Here is an 18,142-nt window from a genome sequence, read left to right as displayed (position 1 = left end):
TCTCCTTTCTTAGCATATTGGCTATACTTCTTTTGCAAACGTTTTTTGTGGTTGCCCTAGAGTTTGCAATATACACTTAGAGTTAATCCAAATTCACTTTCAAACAAAACTATACCACTTTACAGGTAGTGCAGTTACCTTAAAATTTAAAAAAAGTCCTAGTTCCTCCCTCCCATCCCTTGTATCATTGCTGTCATTCATTTCATCTAACATAGGCATATATAAGCACACATACACACACACACACAGTTTTAATTCAACTGTGGCCTGAGAGCATACATTGTATCGTTTCTATTTTTTAAAATTTGTTGGGACTTCCCTGGTGGCGCAGTGGTTAAGAATCCGCCTGCCAATGCAGGGGACACAGGTTCGATCCCTGGTCCGGGAAGATCCCACATGCGACGGAGCGACTAAGCCCATGCGCCACAACTCCTGAGTCTGCACTCTAGAGCCCACGAGCCACAACTACTGAAGCCCGTGTGCTGCAACTACTGAAGCCCGCATGCCTAGAGCCCATGCTCCGCAACAAGAGAAGCCACCGTAATGAGAAGCCCGTGCACCGCAACAGGAGTAGCCCCCGCTCGCCGCAACTAGAGAAAGTCCGCGTGCAGCAACGAAGACCCAAAGCAGCCAAAAAAAAAAAATTTGTTAAGATGTGTTTATATATTAAACTATGTATGTGTATATATGTATATAATATATACATAAACATATATAATTGAATACATTGTTGGTATTATTGTTCTGAACCAAGTCTTATCTGTTAACTCAGTTAACAGTAAGAAAAATTTAAGGTTTTTTACCATCACTTGATCCTTCTTCAATGCCCTTCCTTATTTTATGTAGATCTGAGTTTCTGACACACATGATTTTCCTTCTCTCTAACGAATTCCTTTTAACATTTCTTGCAAGGCAGGTCAACTTTCAACAAATTCCCTCAATTATTGTTTGTCTAAGAAAGTCTTTATTTCTTCTGAAGTCTTCATTTCACTTTTGAAGGATAACTTCACAGGCTGCACAATTCTAGGTTGGTGGGATTTTCCCTCAACACTTAACTTATTTCACTCCACTCTCTTCTTGATTGCAGGGTTGAGCGGAAGTCAGATATAATTTTTATCTTTGTTCCTCTATATGTAAGGTAGTTTTTTTTCCTATGGCTCCTTTCAGGTTTTTTTTCCTTTATCTTTGATTTTCTGAAGTTTGAATATGATGTGCCTAGGTGTACTTTTTTTGGTATTTATCCTGCTTGGTGTTCTCTGAGCTTCCTGGATCTGTGGTTTGGTGTCTGACATTAATTTAGAGAAACTCTCAGTCACTGTTGTGACTCAGTCAAATATCTCATGTGTTCCTTTCTCTCTTTCTTCTCCTTCTGGTCTTCTCTTTATGCATATGCTACACCTTTTGTAGTTGTTCCACTGGATAGTCTGGATATTCTGTTCTGTATTTTTTCAATCTCTGTTCTCTTTGCTTTTTGAGGATTTTATTGACATATCCTCAAGCTCAGAGACTCTTTCCTCAGCCATGTCCGGTCTACTAATGAGCCCATCAAAGGCATTCTTCACTTCTGTTACAGTGTTCTTGATCACCAGTATTCATTTTGGTTCTTTCTTAGGATTTCCTTCTCTCTGCTTACCTTGCTCATCTAATGGATGCCTACTTTATCCATTAGAGACCTCAGCATGTGAATCGTAGCTGTTTTAAATTCCTCGTCTGATAATTCCAACATCCCAGCCATGTCTGGCTCTGAATTTTGCTCTGTCTCTTCAAATTGTGTTTTTTGCTTTTTGGTATGCCTTGTAAATTTTTCTTGATAACCAGACATGATGTCCTGGGTAGAAGGAACTGCTGTAAATAGGCCTTTAGTGATGTGGTGGTAGGTCTGGGGATGGAGAAGCCTTCTGTAGTCCTTTGATGAGGTATCGGTCTCTCAGTGAGCCTGTCCCTCTGGACTGTGAACTTCACAAGTGCTTCTCAGTTTTTGCTTCCCCCTTAAGTGGGACAGGATGGCTGGAGGTGGGTGCTTCCCTTCGCCCAAGTGGAAGGTGAGGGAAGTCTGGAGTGTATTTCCCCTCCCCAGGTCAGTTAGGCTGTGGTAATCCCCCTGCAGGCTGGGCTCTGGTGACCTGGTTTCCCCTGGGAGCAGGCCTGGTTAAGCACACAGTTGCTCTCTTCTGTCAAATGCTTTCCCTCCCCCGACAGGAGCAGGAGGGGATTTCTCTTCCCCGATATTCACTGTGAGGACCTGGTACAGCTCTTGGACGTAAAACTCACTATATCATGGGGTCCCCCTACCATGGGTCCCCTGGAGCCTCTAACTCTCTACTTGTCCCCCCTGAGCCTCCAGGGTCCATCATTCCAGTCCAGGTTTCCCTGGTTCCCATGGCAGCTTCCACTCCTGAGTCACTCTTCCAGGGCTCCCTGCATCTGTCTGTCCCTCCAATCTTGGGGGCAGTGGTTTGTCCTGTGTCCTCCTCTCTTTTCTGGATCCAAGAAGAATTGTTGATTTTTCAGTCCATTCAGTTTTCTCCTGTTGTTAGGGTAGAGTGACAACTTCCAGGCTCCCTGTGGGCTTTCAACAGCCTCTGTAGCTCTCAGCCCACCCTCCACTCTGCAGACACAGAGTCACAAAGAGCCAGCTCCCAAGTCCGCTTCTCTCCAGCTGTGTGACTCTGGGCAAGAAAGTCACATTTCTGAGCTTCAGATTCCCTGTCTTTGAAGGATACCACTTAGGACTGCAAAGGACTGCTCTGAGGAGAGTTAGGGTAAGTTACAAGTGGTTCAGCTCTGAGCCCTGGTACAGACTTGATAACTTCTTCCTGAATGAACAGAAGCCCCCTCTTCACATCACACTATTATTTCTAAAACCTTGCTTTCATCAGACCATATCCCTGCTCAAAAGCCTCAAAAGCAGCCCCCAAACTGCAAACAGTTGCTCTAAACTCTGGTCACCTATAGCAGCTACCGCCTAGACTCTTCCTCTGGCCTTTAAATGCTGTTTTGGGGTGTACTGTTACTTTTCTATGTGTATGTCTTTCTTGTCTCCTTAACTGGAATTTAAACTCCTAAAGGACAGGGACCCAATTCATAACACTTTGACAGTACCAGGCTTTCAATAAAGAATTTGTGGATAAGGAAGAGTAAGTGGGCTGGTGGGGGAAGGCATTAAGAGGAGACAGAACATGGTGACCCCAATAAAATAACATGGCGACCCCTAGACAACCCTGAGCAGAACGTAAGATGTCCAGGCCTCTTCTCTGGCAGAAAGACTTCTTTTAAAAAGAACAGAAACGCTGTTGCACGTGGGTAGACAGTGTAAAATGGAGTCATATAACTGAGCAAAAAAAAAAAAAAAAAAAAAAGCAACAATGGCATGTTTTCCTGATTTGGACAGAAACATTAGCCTGTGTGATAACTATAATAATAGTGAGAGTGAAAATGTAGGGATACTGATTATGAGAGAGCACTGTCTTGAGCTTGTTACATAAAGCATCTCACTTCATCTTCACAGAAATCCCATGTGGTTGGTACTAGCTTTACTCCCACTTCACAGATTGGGACACTGAGGCTTTGGGAAATCCAGTGACTGGTCCGGAGCTGCCCAGCCAGTGAGAAGGTGTAGAGACTACACATTTGGGGCTTCCACGACCCGCCGACCTGAGCGTCTCCACGTTCTTGCTTGTGGCTCTTCCTGGAACACCCCCCCAGGCATGTCCTGCCTCGGGCCCTCGCACCTGCTGTTCCCTCTTCCGGAATGTTCTCCTACAGACGAGCGCACGGCTGCGCCCTCAGCCCCTGCAGGTGTCACTCGGCGAGCCCCCCCTGACCCGAGCAGCCGTCCAACACGGCAGCCCCCCAGGGGTCCCACCCCGCTTTCTACTCTTCTCTCCCCTTTACCGCATGTCACCGTCTGGCACACTACAGGAGCTACTTATTCACAGGTGACCCTTGAACAACTGGGCGGAAATCCGGGTACTGCTCTCTCTGCCCCAAAACCAAAAGGAACTGATGAATGACTCAGGCAGGGCAGGAAGCTGGAACGGCGTGGGCAGAGTCAGGGCTCAAACCCCACGTCTTCTGATTCCCCGTGTTGTGATCTCCGATCCAACACAAACCTTCCCCCACACCTAGTTCATTTAAAGATCCATGCATCTTCACAGATGCCGGTGCTACACTTGCGGGGGAAAAGCCCATGTCGGTGGACCCGGGCAGTGCAGACCCGCGAGGTTCCAGGGTGGCCGTGTGTCTGCCGTGCGCCTCCCCCACGCCCTGTCCGCCCGCGCGCCCTGGGCACTGACCTCACGTCGTTGCCGCCGTGCGCGAAGGAGCCGAAGCAGGCGGTGAGGACCTGCAGGAAGTGGAAGAGCAGGTGGACCTCAGCCGAGTCCTTCTCCTCCTTCTCGTCGTCCGCCGCGTCGTCGCGCGGCGGATCGGGCTCGGCCAGCGGGGTGGCCAGGCGCACCTCCACGCCACCCTCCTCGGCCTCGATCTCGGCCTCGGCCACGGCGTTGCAGTAGCTGGAGTAGCTGTCGTAGCGCAGCCGCCGGCGGGAGTAGGCCACGGCGTCGGCCACCAGCTTCTCGCTGTCCTCGGGCGCGGGCGCGTCGCCGCGGCGCGTGGCCAGGCCGGGCAGCCCGCAGATGGCCGCCGTGTAGCACGTGTAGCTGTTGTTGCGCCGCAGCAGCCGCGGGGCCCCGTCCGGCGCCGGCCGCTCGTCGCGGATGCGGTGCAGCAGGTCCTTGTAGAGCCCCGAGTCCTTGTGCACCGTGTGGTACACGTGGGTGTCGCTGCGCGCCGAGCCGTCGAAGCCAAAGGTCCCGTTAGACACGGGCGACTTGGCGCCGTGCGTCATGGACAGCGCCCGGCCTGCAGGGGGACAAGGGGACAGACTGAGAGCCGAGGTCATCTGGGGAAGGCGGGGTGGCGGGTGCTTTTGCTTCTTCCCACATGCTCCATTTTCTAACTTGACTATGAAGGCCCTGCAGTATGGTTCAAATAAAAAGGGAAAGTTGGAAACATACAACAAGGGGTAAGTAAAACTAATAATAGGGTAGTTAAAAAATGATGTTATTACGGTCTCTTAAAATGTGTCTTCCAGAAATCGCTGTAGCACTCTCTCCTTTTCTAGGAAGCAGTAAAAGGAGGATTCCCTGTAAGGAGCTCATTTTACAAAAAACTTCATACAAGAGGGACCCAACCCAGATCCCTGTGAGATACACGCTGTAGGTGCTCCTTAAAAATATGACACAAATGGACTCATCTATGAAACAGAAACAGAATCACAGTGGTGGTTGCCAAGGGGGAGGGGCTGGGGGAGGGATGGAGTGGGAGGCTGGGGTTAGCAGATGTAAGCTATTACATAGAGAATGGATAAACAACAAGGTCCTACTATATAGCACAGGGAACAATATTCAATATCCTGTGATAAACCATAATGGAAAAGAATATTTTTAAAAAAGAATGTATATATATGTATAACTGAATCACTTTGCTGTAGAGCAGAAATTAACACAACATTGTAAATCAACTATACTTCAATTAAAAAAAAAAAAGGCCAGTCTGGACAGTCAAAGGCGGATCTGTCAGATCAGTGGGCAGAGTTTGTTTGCCTTCTTTGGCCAAGTCCCAAACGCGGCCTGGAAATCGGTGCCAGTGCCCCTGCAGGGCGGCGGGCCAGGCAGACGCTGGTGCCTGCCCATAACTGTCCACAGATGCTGTGGGACAAAGGACGCCCCCCCAGGATGGTCCTGATGGTTCCTGTGATTCTCCAGTGGGACCCCCTCCCGTTCCAATGTCAGCTTTCGCTCTGAGTCTTCCCGGAGGAAGGCGTTCGTATTAAGCTGGATAAACCGACCTTCCGATCTCCAGCAGTTAGGCGACTGCACGTGGAAGATGCAGGTGAGGCACTCAGAGGGGTGGTACGGGGGGTCTGGGCGCCACTGGGAGACTGTAAGTAAATGGCTCTTGGAGGAAAATCACAGGACACGAGTAAGCCTGCTCTGCGACTGCCTGGTCCCTGAGGCCTCTTTAGCGCCTGGGTTTTCTCAAAGCAGAAACCGGGGGACACTTGTGTGCACTGGAGCCTCAGTGCCACACGCAGGCCGGCAGGCCCAGCGCCACGCCAGCCCCCGGGGGTCTTACCGTACGGTACGCGGGGGTGGTGTCCCCCTGTCGTGCTTTCTGAGTTCCCGGACGGCTCCGCGGCCGACCCGGTGAGGGGGACGGTGCTGTCGTCGTGAGCCCTGACACCCGGTAGCTCTTTAAATACTGGGGACTCCGCTTCCGGAATTTTGTTGAGGCTTTCATCAGAGACTCGCGATAAAGCACTTTCTTTTTGTAATTTGCCTAAAGAAAATAAAGTCATAACTGAAAATTTTGTCAGAGAATTCTTGTTACTGACAAATGAATATAAAAATAAATATTTATCTTGTTACTTACGTACTTACTTTGGGAATGAAGAAAAAAGTTAGACAAAATAAAGTGGAGAGTTCAATCATCTGGGAAACACAGGCTAGAAAACTCAGCTATGGAGGGAAAGACGGAGGCTTAGGCCTGAGTTATCTCATCCAAGACCAACAAAAAAGACAGGATTAGATTGATTCCCAAGGTAAACATTCTGTAAATTCTACAACCATCTAGACTGGCCTTCTATTTTCTTAAACTAACCTCAGAATCCCTGAAATGTTTATCCTTTTTGTCTTCAAAGATACTGTTATAGTCTGCTTGGTTTTCTTCTGTTCAATAAATGACTGCTCTCAGATTTCTTCAGGTCACCAAATCTTAGGAAACAAGCAAATCATTTTCCTCAAAAGGAACAGAGAGATTCTACTTACTTTTAAAAATCCTTTACTTTCAAAAGAAACCAGGGATTTTTAAAAAGCAGTTTGAAGCTGGAGAGCATTCTTTTTAATCAGATCTGGTGTGTGGTGCTGGTGATTTATGACCTTGCTTCCTCACCTGAGCGGATGTCTGAGCTCTTACCTACCCAACTGCAATGGAGACATTCCCGGTTCCTCTGCTGAACACAACATCACTACTATTTCTATACTTACCTAGATAGTCAGATACAAGATAGATTTTTTAAAAACTAAATTTGTTATGTACTGCAAGGAACAAAAAAGTGTGCATACAGATCTCTGACCTCAAGTTGCTTACAATCTAGATGAGAAAAGATAATATTTGTAAAGATTATAATAACAATTTTTAAAAAACACCTTTTTTTTTGGCCGCGCTGCGCGGCTTGTGGGATCTCAGTTCCCCAACCAGGGATCGAACCCGTGCCCCCCTGCAATGGAAGCGTGGAGTCCTAACCACTGGACCACCAGGGAATTCCCAAAAAAACCTGTTAACACATGAAACAGGTATTATTATTTTCTCTCCTTTATAAACAGCAAACTGAGGCCCAGAGAGATTAAGTCATTTGCCGAAGGTCACATAGGTAGCAAAATGCAGTCGGTTTACTCTCTGTCCATGCCCTTAACCACAGTCTGTACTTAAATTAAAAGAAAAAGACACATATATACTGAAATGTCAAAATACATGGCATTGACCAAAAAATCTCCTGGGAAGCCAGTATGGGTAGTGATGTCAGTTTCCTGCTGTAACATTATAGCCTAAATGTGACAGAAAAAATTTTATGGTCCATTTCCCATTAAGGTTCAGCTATTAGAAAAAGCCTATAGACATCAGAGCATTTAAGTATAGTTTATCACTTCCCATGGGGTTAAGTCAGCCAAGCAGGATGTTTAAGGGGGGCTCGTTCTCAGCCTAGAGTGGGAACGGCTACACAGAAGGGGAAGCAGCAGCTGGTTATCAATCTGTCATCAATGTGGCTTCACTACTTAGTTTCAAGTTGTATGTATTAATGTAGTTTTTTTATTATTAGTTTTAAATTTTACATGCAATAAATTGGCTCTGTCTGTGTGTGTAGAATCTTGAGTCTAACAAATGTCTAGATTCCTACAGACAATCCACAATCAGGACAGGGAAGGGTTTCATCAGCCCCTAAAGCCTCCCTGGCAGTCAGCCCCTCTGCCCATCCCTAGCCTGTGACAACCACTGATGTGCTCTCTGTCTCTACAGTTTTGTCTTTTCCACATGTCATATAAATGGAACCATAAGACATGAGCTTTTGAGGCTGGCTTCTCTGACCTGGCATGATTAATGCATCTGAGGTTCATCCAAGTTGTTGCAGGTTTCAGTAGCTCACTCTTCTTCACTGCCAAGTAGTGTTCTAATACATGGATGTATTTATTTACATAAATACATGCTTGTTTATTCATTCCGTGGATAATCCAAGCTGCTTCTAGTTTTTGGTGATGGCAAATAAAGCTGCCATAAACGTTCATATCCAGGCTTTTGTGTGAATTTAAATTTGCATTTCTCTAGGGTAAATACCTAGGAGTGGGTAAGTGTATATTTAACCTTATAAGAAACCACCAAACTGCTTTCCTGAGAGGCTGCACCATTTTGCATTCCCAACAGGAGTACACGAGCATTCCAGCTGCTTCTCAGTCTCATCAGCGCTTAGCACTGTCCTTTTTTTTAAAAAAAAAAAAAGCCATTAAAATAGGTGTGTGGTGTTATCTCGTGATTTTAATCTGCATTTTTGATGTTGAGCAGCTTTTCATGGACTTATTTGCCATTCATATATCTTCTTTGGTAAAGTGTCTGTTCAAACTTTTCCTCATTTTTAACCAGGTTGTCTTCTGAGATTTCTTTATATATTCTGAACACAAGTCTGCAAACACTTTCTCCCGGTCTATAACTTGTCTTTTTAAATTCTCTTAATAGTGTTTCTCACAGAGCAATAGTTTCTAATTTTGATGAAGAGCGATTTACCAACTTCTTTTATGAACTGTTTTTGGTATCATATCTAAAAACTCTTTGCTTTACCAAAGGTCTCAGAAGTTTTCCCTTTTTTGTCCTAAAAGTTTTATAGTTTTCTATTTTACATTTTTATCTATGATGCATCTTGAGTTAATTTTTACAAGGTGTAAGACTTAGGTCAAGGTTCTCTTTTTGGCATTCAATATCCAACTGTTCCAATACCATTTATTGTAAGGACTATTCTTACTCCATTGAACTGACTTTGTATTTTGTCAAAAATCATTTGGCCATATATATTTGTGGCTCTGTTTCTGGACTCTACTCTGTTCTGTTAATCTAGGTGTCTCTCTTCACCAATTCCACACTTTCCTGTAGCTTTATAGTAGCTCTTAAGGCCAAGCAGTACAGGTCTTTCAACTTTACTCTTTTCCAAAATTGCTTTGGCTATTCCAGTTCCTTTCCCTTTCCATATAAATTTTTAAAGTGACTTGTCTAAATCTACAAAATATCCTGCTGGGATTTTTATTTAAATTGTGTTAAATGTATAGATTTGAGACGAACTGACATCTTTCCGGTATTGAGTCTTTGTGTTCATGAGCATGGTATGTCTCCTCATTTGTTTTGTTCTTCTTTGAAATATGGGTTTCTCAAATTCAGATATATCCGTATGAACGTGCGATTGTAAGGTACATTCTGAGGCCAAAAGTAAATACTTCTTTTCTTGAGAGCCCTGTAAAAGGCTCTGTGTGGCCTCCAGACTTGGAATTCAATCATGTTGCCACTGATAGGAAAATACCTCCCGCAATTTTCTAAGCCACAGTCTTTTTCTTTTTTTTTTTTTTATTGCTTTCACTGAGGTATAATTTCCATACAGTGAAATTTATACATTTTAAATGTACAGGTAGATGTCCTGTGACAAATGACTACAGCCTGTTAACTACTCCCCAGTTAACAGAGTCCTGCAAAGTGCCTCCTGTCCCTCAAGTTCCCTCCTGTCCCTGCAAAGTCCCCTCCTGACCCTGCAAAGTCCCCTCCTGTCCCTAAAGTTCCCTCTTGTCCCTTGTGCCCCTTGGCAGTCGGTCTCCAGCAACCAGTGGTTTCTACCGCTGTGGATTACTGTTCCCTGGAATCATGCAGTATGTACTCCTTTGTGTCTGGCTTCTCCCAGTAGTTCTCTTCTTCGTTGCTAATTTGTCCTCTATTGTATGAATAGACCATAATTTGGCTATCCATTCGCTTGTTAATGAGCATGTGGGTTGTTTCCATTTTTTGGCTAGTATGGCTGACCAATTTGTGTACAAGTCTTTTTATTTCTCTTGGATAAATAGCTAAGAGTGGAATTAATGGGCCACATGGTAAATGTTTGCTTAACTTTATAGGAAACTGCTCAACTAACTTCCCCCATGGCTGTACCAGGTTTTATTTCACCATAAATATATGAGAATTCCAGTTATCACACTTGTAATCTAGTCTTTCTACCTTTAGCCATTCTTGAGGGAGGGAAGTGCTATCTGACTGTGGTGTTGATCTGTATAATCTAATGTTTCTCATCAGGCAGTTACCTTCCATTAGCCATGGCAACTAGGACCTCACTCTCACCTGGGTCCCAAGTTACCAAGGAAAAGTTTGAGCCAGAAAGCCATCAGGAGCCACAAGCCAAGGACTGGCCTGATCTCGGTGTGTGTTCCCTCTGTCAGTCGGTTTCACCGTGGATGCCAGCGAGGGCTCAGCAGTCAGAGCACTCTTGCAGATCAGAAGAACAGCAAAGCCCTTACCTGCTATCTTTCTCCGCATCCACGGACACACAAAGAGCCACACGAAGAGGGCGAACAGCAGCGCGACCCCGAAGGAGATGAGCACGATCGCCCACATGGGAAGGACCAGGCCCAGCACTGGGGATAAAGGGGATACTTCTCAAACGCTGGGCAGCATGTCCACATACCTGCCACTCCCCAAACCTGAAACGAGCCACCTGGATTCCTTGTTTAATAAAACTCTCAACCAAAAAAGATGTGCTAGGCATTCTGGGGTACAAAGCTGTGTGTTTAAGACACACAGCTTTGCGAATATGTGGTTAAATCAGTAAGTAACCTAATTATTAAAAATCGACCAACTTGGCACAAATGGCATATTAAGTTGGGAATAAACCCATTTACAGTATTATCTCAATATCTACATTCCTGAGTGGACAAACAGGGGTAACAAAGGGTCCGTCTTCCCTCCTAGTGCCCCCGCCCCCGCCCCCGGGCAGCGCGAAGCCCAGGGCTGCAGCGGGCACAGCAAGGCTGGCAGCTGCCTCTTTGGTTTCTCAATAGTCAGCAGCCCGGCTTTAAATGGACATGACGCTCAGACCACACACACAAACCTTTTTTAACATCAGCTTAAATTGAGAAACAGCAGACACAGGAAGAGTCTGCTGCACCCTTCGTAAGTGCCTAAAAGCAGGGCATAAATTCCTTGTGAGAAACGCGCCTTCCTTGTTCCAGGAAGAGCAAAGTGACCCTCACCACTGGAGACAAGGCACCGATACCAAGATAAGTCTGCACAAACAGACCTTGCTAAAATAACCGTTCTATTCTGTTTCCTCCCTGTATTTCCTCGTCACTTTCCATAATTTATCACCCTTTGTCAAAATGGTATATAAGTCCCAAAGTCTAACTGCTTCTTTGCGTGTTCATGTCTTTTCTGTGAAGGCCTCCATATGCATAAATCAACCCTTTCTACTGTTAAAAATAAAATAAAATAAAAGCTTAGATAGAAAAGTTTTTTAAAAGGACACTGACTTTCAAACTCAACTCTTCTTTGAAGTGTCAACTCATGGAATTACAACATAGAAAAACTTTTCATTACTATCCAGTCCAGCACACGAAGCGGCCATTCCATCAGCCAGTGAAAGTATGGAGGGTGGAGAAGCATCAGGCCTCCTAGCCCTATGGGGTCCCAGAACCCAGCTCTCCCGGCCGCACAGGCGTGACTCGCACACGCTCACAGGCGCACCCTTGCACAGGCACAAAGATACAGGCACAGGAGCACTCACTACAGCATTATTTGTAATGGGAAGAATTTGCAAGACGACCGATACACGCATCATTCCGTAGAAACGTGAAGTCAGTGTGGTGCAGAGCGTAAAAATGAGGTCGATCTAAACGTACTCATGAGGAAAGAGGCCCGCGATCTAGTTAAGTAAGAAAGGCCAGCTGGATCACGGTGTGTGTAGCATGACCCAATTTATGTTTAGAAGAGAAAACAACCCCACACATACACTCCTACCATATGTGTGAATAGACAGAAAAAGTTCTGGAAAGAATCAGTGGTTACTCCTGTGGAGAGATGAGAAATTGGAGGGGGCTCTCCCTTTTCACTACATATACTTTTGTACTGTTAACTTTGAAAATTTATAATGGGCACACACTTTTGTAAATTGTTAAATTTTTTTTCGAAGTTTGAAAGGAGTGAACTATTTAAAACTCTGCTCTTAGATTAAACAAATCTCTAATGATACAGGCTTTGTTAGTTACACTGTTAGCCATTCTATACATACAAACCAACTCACAGTTACTCAGGTAAGGTATTATTAGACATTTTGGTAATGGTAAGAGGGAGAACAGGTAGTTAATACTCTAAATGGGGAGTCAGGATTAACATATACAAATATAAAAAACAAAAAACCAAGATCACCCAGCCTTAGTACAGTGGAGGGGTCCCTGGCGGCAAGAGACACTCAGCGGTCAGGCCACTCCACCCTCAAACGCCCGGTTACACCAGAAGGCACGTGGGCCCGTGCAGGGCTGTACTGAGGCACCTGGCAGCCCTGCTCCAGCCCTGGCTGTGGCCTCGGAGCCGAGGCTTGGAGCTGCTTGTAGAACCACTCGGGCTGACCTCACTGGCCGCGCTCATGGCCACGGCTTCCTGCTTCTGCTTTTATGTCTTCGTGCCAGTGTCTGGTACATGTGGTAAAAGACCGCTCCAAAGCTGTTTCTTGCTGAACTGAGAGGTAACTGTTAATTACCAACATCAAACTGATGAACGGACATCAACACCAACTACAGCTTAAAAATACTTGGCTTTTGAAGAGGTTTCACGGTTTCCTTGGTGGTTCCTGGTTCCGTTGATGATAAAATTGTTAACTTGGGCTACTTTTGGCTTCACTGCGTTAACTTGATCTAAGACAGGCGAGCTCTGGGTACTCTGGGGAGGGGATGCAGTTTGGGAGCTGGATACAGGACTATTTAAATGAGTGAATACGTTTGCTCCCAGGCCCCGTTTGCTTCCTTCCCTGCCGAGCAGAGCCCACAACAAGGCAGAGCAGGGCTGCTCTACGTGCGCCTTCCAGGCCCATCTCCACGCTCTCCGTGGAGGTCACGTGAGTTCTGGAGGGTGTCAGGACCCACATCCGAAAGGGAGGAACTGAGGCCGGCTACACGACTTCTGATGCTTCTCTTAGACAATAAGCCACAATGTCACCTGACCCTTGAACCTTTACCATCACAACCACCTTCGCCATCGGTTTGGCCTGGGAAGTGGCCAAGAAGGTCCGAAGCCACCCTCTGAGTCACAAGAACTGGACAGGAGGTCAGGGGCTCCACACATCACTGAGAGTGGAAGGGGTGGGAGACAGAGGGAAAAACCAAGGGTGCGAAGAACAGCGAAGGAACCAGGAAAGCGGGGGCAGTCATCAATGGTGAGTAAGAGAGGAGAGAGGAACAGAACGGGGACAGGATTTGGGTCTTACCAAATTATTATACCAATTTAGTAAATTAACAGCATCAGAAGTGCACAGGATTAACGTACATACAAAAGAGAAACAGACTCACAGGCACAGAAAACAAACTTATGGTTACAAAGGGGAAAGTGGGGGGATAAATTCAGAGTTTGGGGATTAACATATACACACTATAATATATAAATAAGGATCTACTGTATAGCACAGGGAACTATACTCAATATTTTGAAATAACCTATAAGGTTAAATCTTACAGTAAAAGAACCTGAAAAAATATATATGTGTTTGTGTGTGTATACATACATATACATATATATATATATATATATATATATATATATATATATATAAAACTGACACCTGAAACTGTACACTTGAAAAAAAAAAGCACACCAGGATTTACTTTTAAAGCCTGCATATAAGAAATGCAGAGTGACAGTTACGGTCCGCAGCTCTAAACTGTACTAAATACATAAAATCAACTTTCATGGATAAAAAAACAATTAAATGCAAAAATCCAGCATGGAAAAGCCTTTGAATCAACGTACCTCCAGGGGAAAACTTTTTTTCTTCTGAAAATTCAAGGTTTACCTTTTCACAACAAAATTTTTGACAAAAATACTTCGCACTGAGCAGCCTTCCTGCGAAGATCTCAAACTGTTTTCCGGTAACAACGCTCCAGAGGGCACTGAGGCCCGGCGCCGTCACCCCGCGGAAGGCAAAGTAGGGCACGGCTTGAATTGCTCCGGTCCCCGCGGCCAAGAACGGCTGCCAGGAGCCCACACTGGGTGCTCGCAAGCCCAGGCCTCACTCCAGACCCTAAATGGCCTTTCATCTCAAGCTCTTTCATCTTCTGAACAGTGAAGATATGATGAATAGTGATTTAGCTCTAACCACAAGCATCCTTGCAACTCTCTCCCAAATCCCCCGAAGATCAGGATATCCAAGTGACATGGGGAAAAGCAGAGAACTTTTTAGAAACACAGTCTTCTGGAGTCATTATTACTTTGCTACATCTCTTGTTTTTCATATATAACAATCTTTGTTAAAATATAATAAAATAAATTAAGCTTCTATAAAACCAGTAAGGCTTTTTAGCCCATATTAGCTCCCTTACACTACTCATCAGCCTCACCTGCACCCTCTCTTCTCTCTCTCTCGGGGTTAATTTTATAAATAATATATGGTTATAAAAATATCAGCCATAGATAATCATCAAGGACCTACTGTATAGCACAGGGAACTCTACTCAATACTCTGTAGTAACATATATGGCAAAAGAATCTGAAAAAGAATAGATATATATATGTATAACTGAATCACTTTGCTGTACACCTGAAACTAGCATAGCATTGTAAATCAACTATACTTCAATATAAAATAAAAATTAAAAAAAAAATATCAGCTGTATAAAACTGTATCACGTACAAATGTGAAAATTCCTCGTTGTCCGTCCTTCTTGAACCCACTTCCCAGAGTAACACTGTTAACTATTTGGTGTGTATATTTTCAGGCATTTTCTAGACATAAACATATGGTGCAAAGTGTTTGTGAAAATTTTTTTTTCTTTTCCTTAAATTGAATAGATGTAAATCACACTGTATATATTCTTCTGTGCCTTCATTTCTCACATAACAATATACTATGGACATCTTTCCACAGTAACACACACACACACACGTCTGCCTCATTTGTAGAATCACTTTTTACTAGTCCTCCCTTCCCTGATAAATGAAGTTTCTAGTTTTTGTTTTGTTTTAGATCAACACGTTCAAGCATTAGAGGAGCTCCCTGGGTGAAAGGAATCCTGGGGCAACTTTAAGAAAATGAAGCATTGTTTTGAAATTCAAAAATGCTATTTCCTAATTTGTCCTATAGTTGGGATTTTTTTTTTTTATGCATATGGTACCAGCTTTCTCAAACCAGGGTTCATTTATAATAATTCTGAGAAGGAAGTGAGTTTAAATCACTCTGTTCTGAATCAAGCTCTCAGTGATACTGGAGACTCTTCTCAGCCCAGGCCTTCCCCACCCAGGGCCCAGGGCTGGGAATCACTGCAGCTCCAACGCCCAGCTTCTCTACAGCCCGGAACATTCTCTACAGCTAACACGGAACACAGAGGTCCTCTGGGAACAAAGCTCCTTCTCCTGAGTCAGCGGGGACCTGAGGGGTGGCTGATGCTCTGGTTCCCTTGCGGCTGGACCAGAAGAGCTGCCACTGGAGGAGGAGGAGATGGAGGAGAAGGGGAGGGGGAGGGAGAGGAGAAGGGGGAGGGGGATGAGAAGGGGAAGGGGAGGGGGAGGGGAGGAGAAGGGGGAGGGGGAGGAGGAGGAGATATAGGGAGGGGGGAGGAGGAGGAGAAGAGATGGAGGAGAAGGTGGGGGGGAGGAGATGGAAGGGAAGGGGGAGGGGAGGGAGGAGAAGGGGGAGGCGGGGATGGAAGAGTTGGAGGAGAAGGGGAGGTGGAGAGGGGGGAGGAGGAGGAAGGGAAGATGGAGGAGGAAGGGGAGGCAGCCCCATCTCAGGTGCAGACCACTCTGGGGAAGCCAGAAACCAGGCCTGGTTAAGTGTGAGAATTCATCTGCTAGTAAGGAGTGAGCAAAGGTTGCTAGCTAGAGATTTTGAGGAGCACCCCTTACATGAGAACCGTGATAAGACAGCAGCGTTTACGGTAAAAGGTTATGATAAAGAGGTGGTTAGGGCAGGGGTCCTCTAAATGCACACGCATCCGATCACCCAGGGTCTCCCTGGTAAATACAGACTGCTGGGCTGCATTTCTGGTTCATCGGGTCTAGGGCTGAGCCTGAGAATCTGCATTTTTGACAAGTGTCCACGTGATGCTGACGCTGCCAGTCTAGGGACCACACTTTGACTTAGAAACCTTCGTTAGCTGATCTGCTCTGACGCCTCAAAGCCGTGTACCATGAACCTCAGTGTTTGTTCTTTAAATGCTGAACAAAAACCAGGTCCTGTACAGCTGAAGACTTTCCTTAAAAATAAACTTCAGGCTTGTATCTAACCCAACCCAAGTGAGTACTTTATTTTCCTCAAGTTATTTTTGCTTCTTGCAAACTATTTTTTAAAGGACAAAAATGCAAAGACCATCTTTTCAAGTGCAACTCAGTTTCTGAAGGATGACTTTTGAGAAAAGTCATGTCAAACACAAAGTAAAACAAATCAAACTAGGCCCAAGATATAAACAACTTCAAAATAACTTAGAGAGGAGGAACAGAGGAAGTCAAACCAGAACCCTGTAACTCAACAGCCCACGGGTCCCCACTGAATTCACGTCCATCTAGAAAAATGCTACTTATCAGAATCTCTGAAAGTTGAAACGGGGTAAGGTGAACGCTGCCACTCTTTTTTGTTAGCAAACTTTTCGTTCTTTCCTTTTACCTCTGGGGCCTAAGTGTTGAATGGAAGCGTTCTAAGGAAGAAAAGGACTAGGAAGAATAAATTCCAACAGGCAGAAAGGCAGGCAAATTCTGAAAGGGGCAGAGGACCAAGTCACTGTGGAAGTGATTCTTCCCAGCTCAACCCTATCCCCAAATATGACGCCACAGCTACAGATGACCGTAGGATGGAATTAATGTCTAGTTTTAACCTTAGATGTTTAAATAAAAATAGGATTTAGACTCACCTATTGAATATCCCATAAACGCTCCCCAGGAGCCAAGACATTAGCAAAGTCCTTTTCTGACTGAGTGTATTCTGATCATAATTAACAGTGACATTAGGTACCAGGCACTAGATACTGCATGTCTTACCCCTGCCCCATCGTGTGTCAGAAGAATGTCATATAACTGGGGCTCGGGACCAGGCTGCCCACTTAAAGTCTGCTTCTGCACCTGACTAGTTATATGACCTTGGGCACTCAGTCAGCATCACTGTGCCTGCTGCCCACCTGTCAGGGGGGCGTTAGCAACATTACCAATTTCCCAGTGGAGTTCAGAGGACGCAAAGGATTAACTCATGTAAAACTCAGCTCAATAAAAGCGTTTATTTATTATTTATTTTTCACAACTTCTCTATGAAGTATTTATATTATCCTTAGTTGCCTCATCCGTTATCTAGTTTCATTTTCTCTAGAATAATTTAGTCTCTTAGTAATCTGATTCTTCTAGCAAATTTGCAATAAAACTGCAGCAAAAGATGAGAAAAAGAAAAAGAAGTGATGGAAAAAATAGGTAAGTATGGAAAAAGTCAAATTTTAATAAAAATCATACAGTTGTGGTCTTCTGACATTCAGACCGAGAACCAAGGAGCGAGAAGAATAGAGGCCAGAGAAAAAAAAATGCAGAAACAGAACTAAATGGTCGTCATTTACACCGATTCCCATTTCCAGGACTCGGTCCGACAAAGGCACCCCGGCCTTCATTTGTTTAATCTCTTAAATCACTAGCCCGGGAGGTGTCTGGCTATTGACCGCTGCTAGGCTTTTTGTTCCATTACCCTGGGCTCTGAGAGCCTGCAGAGAACTAAGAACAAGGGCTCAGGTGGACGAGACATCTCTCTGCTACAGCTGACTTCCCACCTGGCGCTCCGGGGCCCGCCCAGCACCACGTGGAAGCTTCGTGAGATTCACAGACTTGG

At 45.0% G+C, this 18,142-nt stretch overlaps 1 protein-coding gene across 9 annotated transcripts in view; it reads right to left on the bottom strand.

Moving 5' to 3' along the window:
• The window catches only part of SLC20A2 (solute carrier family 20 member 2), a 106,558-nt gene that overhangs the window by 21,511 nt on the left and 66,905 nt on the right, over positions 1-18,142 (bottom strand). For 8 of the 9 annotated variants that reach the window (XM_057537106.1, XM_057537108.1, XM_057537107.1 and 5 more), the window contains 3 exons: positions 10,602-10,718; positions 6,139-6,342; positions 4,296-4,863 (listed from right to left, as the gene is read on the bottom strand). In XM_057537106.1, coding sequence (XP_057393089.1) covers positions 4,296-4,863; positions 6,139-6,342; positions 10,602-10,718 — 889 coding nt within the window. The remainder of the gene's footprint in view (positions 1-4,295; positions 4,864-6,138; positions 6,343-10,601; positions 10,719-18,142) is intronic. The other variant, XM_057537110.1, reaches the window with a different exon arrangement.

Source organism: Balaenoptera acutorostrata, chromosome 21 (genome assembly GCF_949987535.1).
Source record: "Balaenoptera acutorostrata chromosome 21, mBalAcu1.1, whole genome shotgun sequence".
NCBI classification, from domain to species: domain Eukaryota; kingdom Metazoa; phylum Chordata; class Mammalia; order Artiodactyla; family Balaenopteridae; genus Balaenoptera; species Balaenoptera acutorostrata.
The sequence above is the reverse complement of the archived record's forward strand: the minus strand, read 5'-3'. Positions and strand labels throughout refer to the sequence as shown.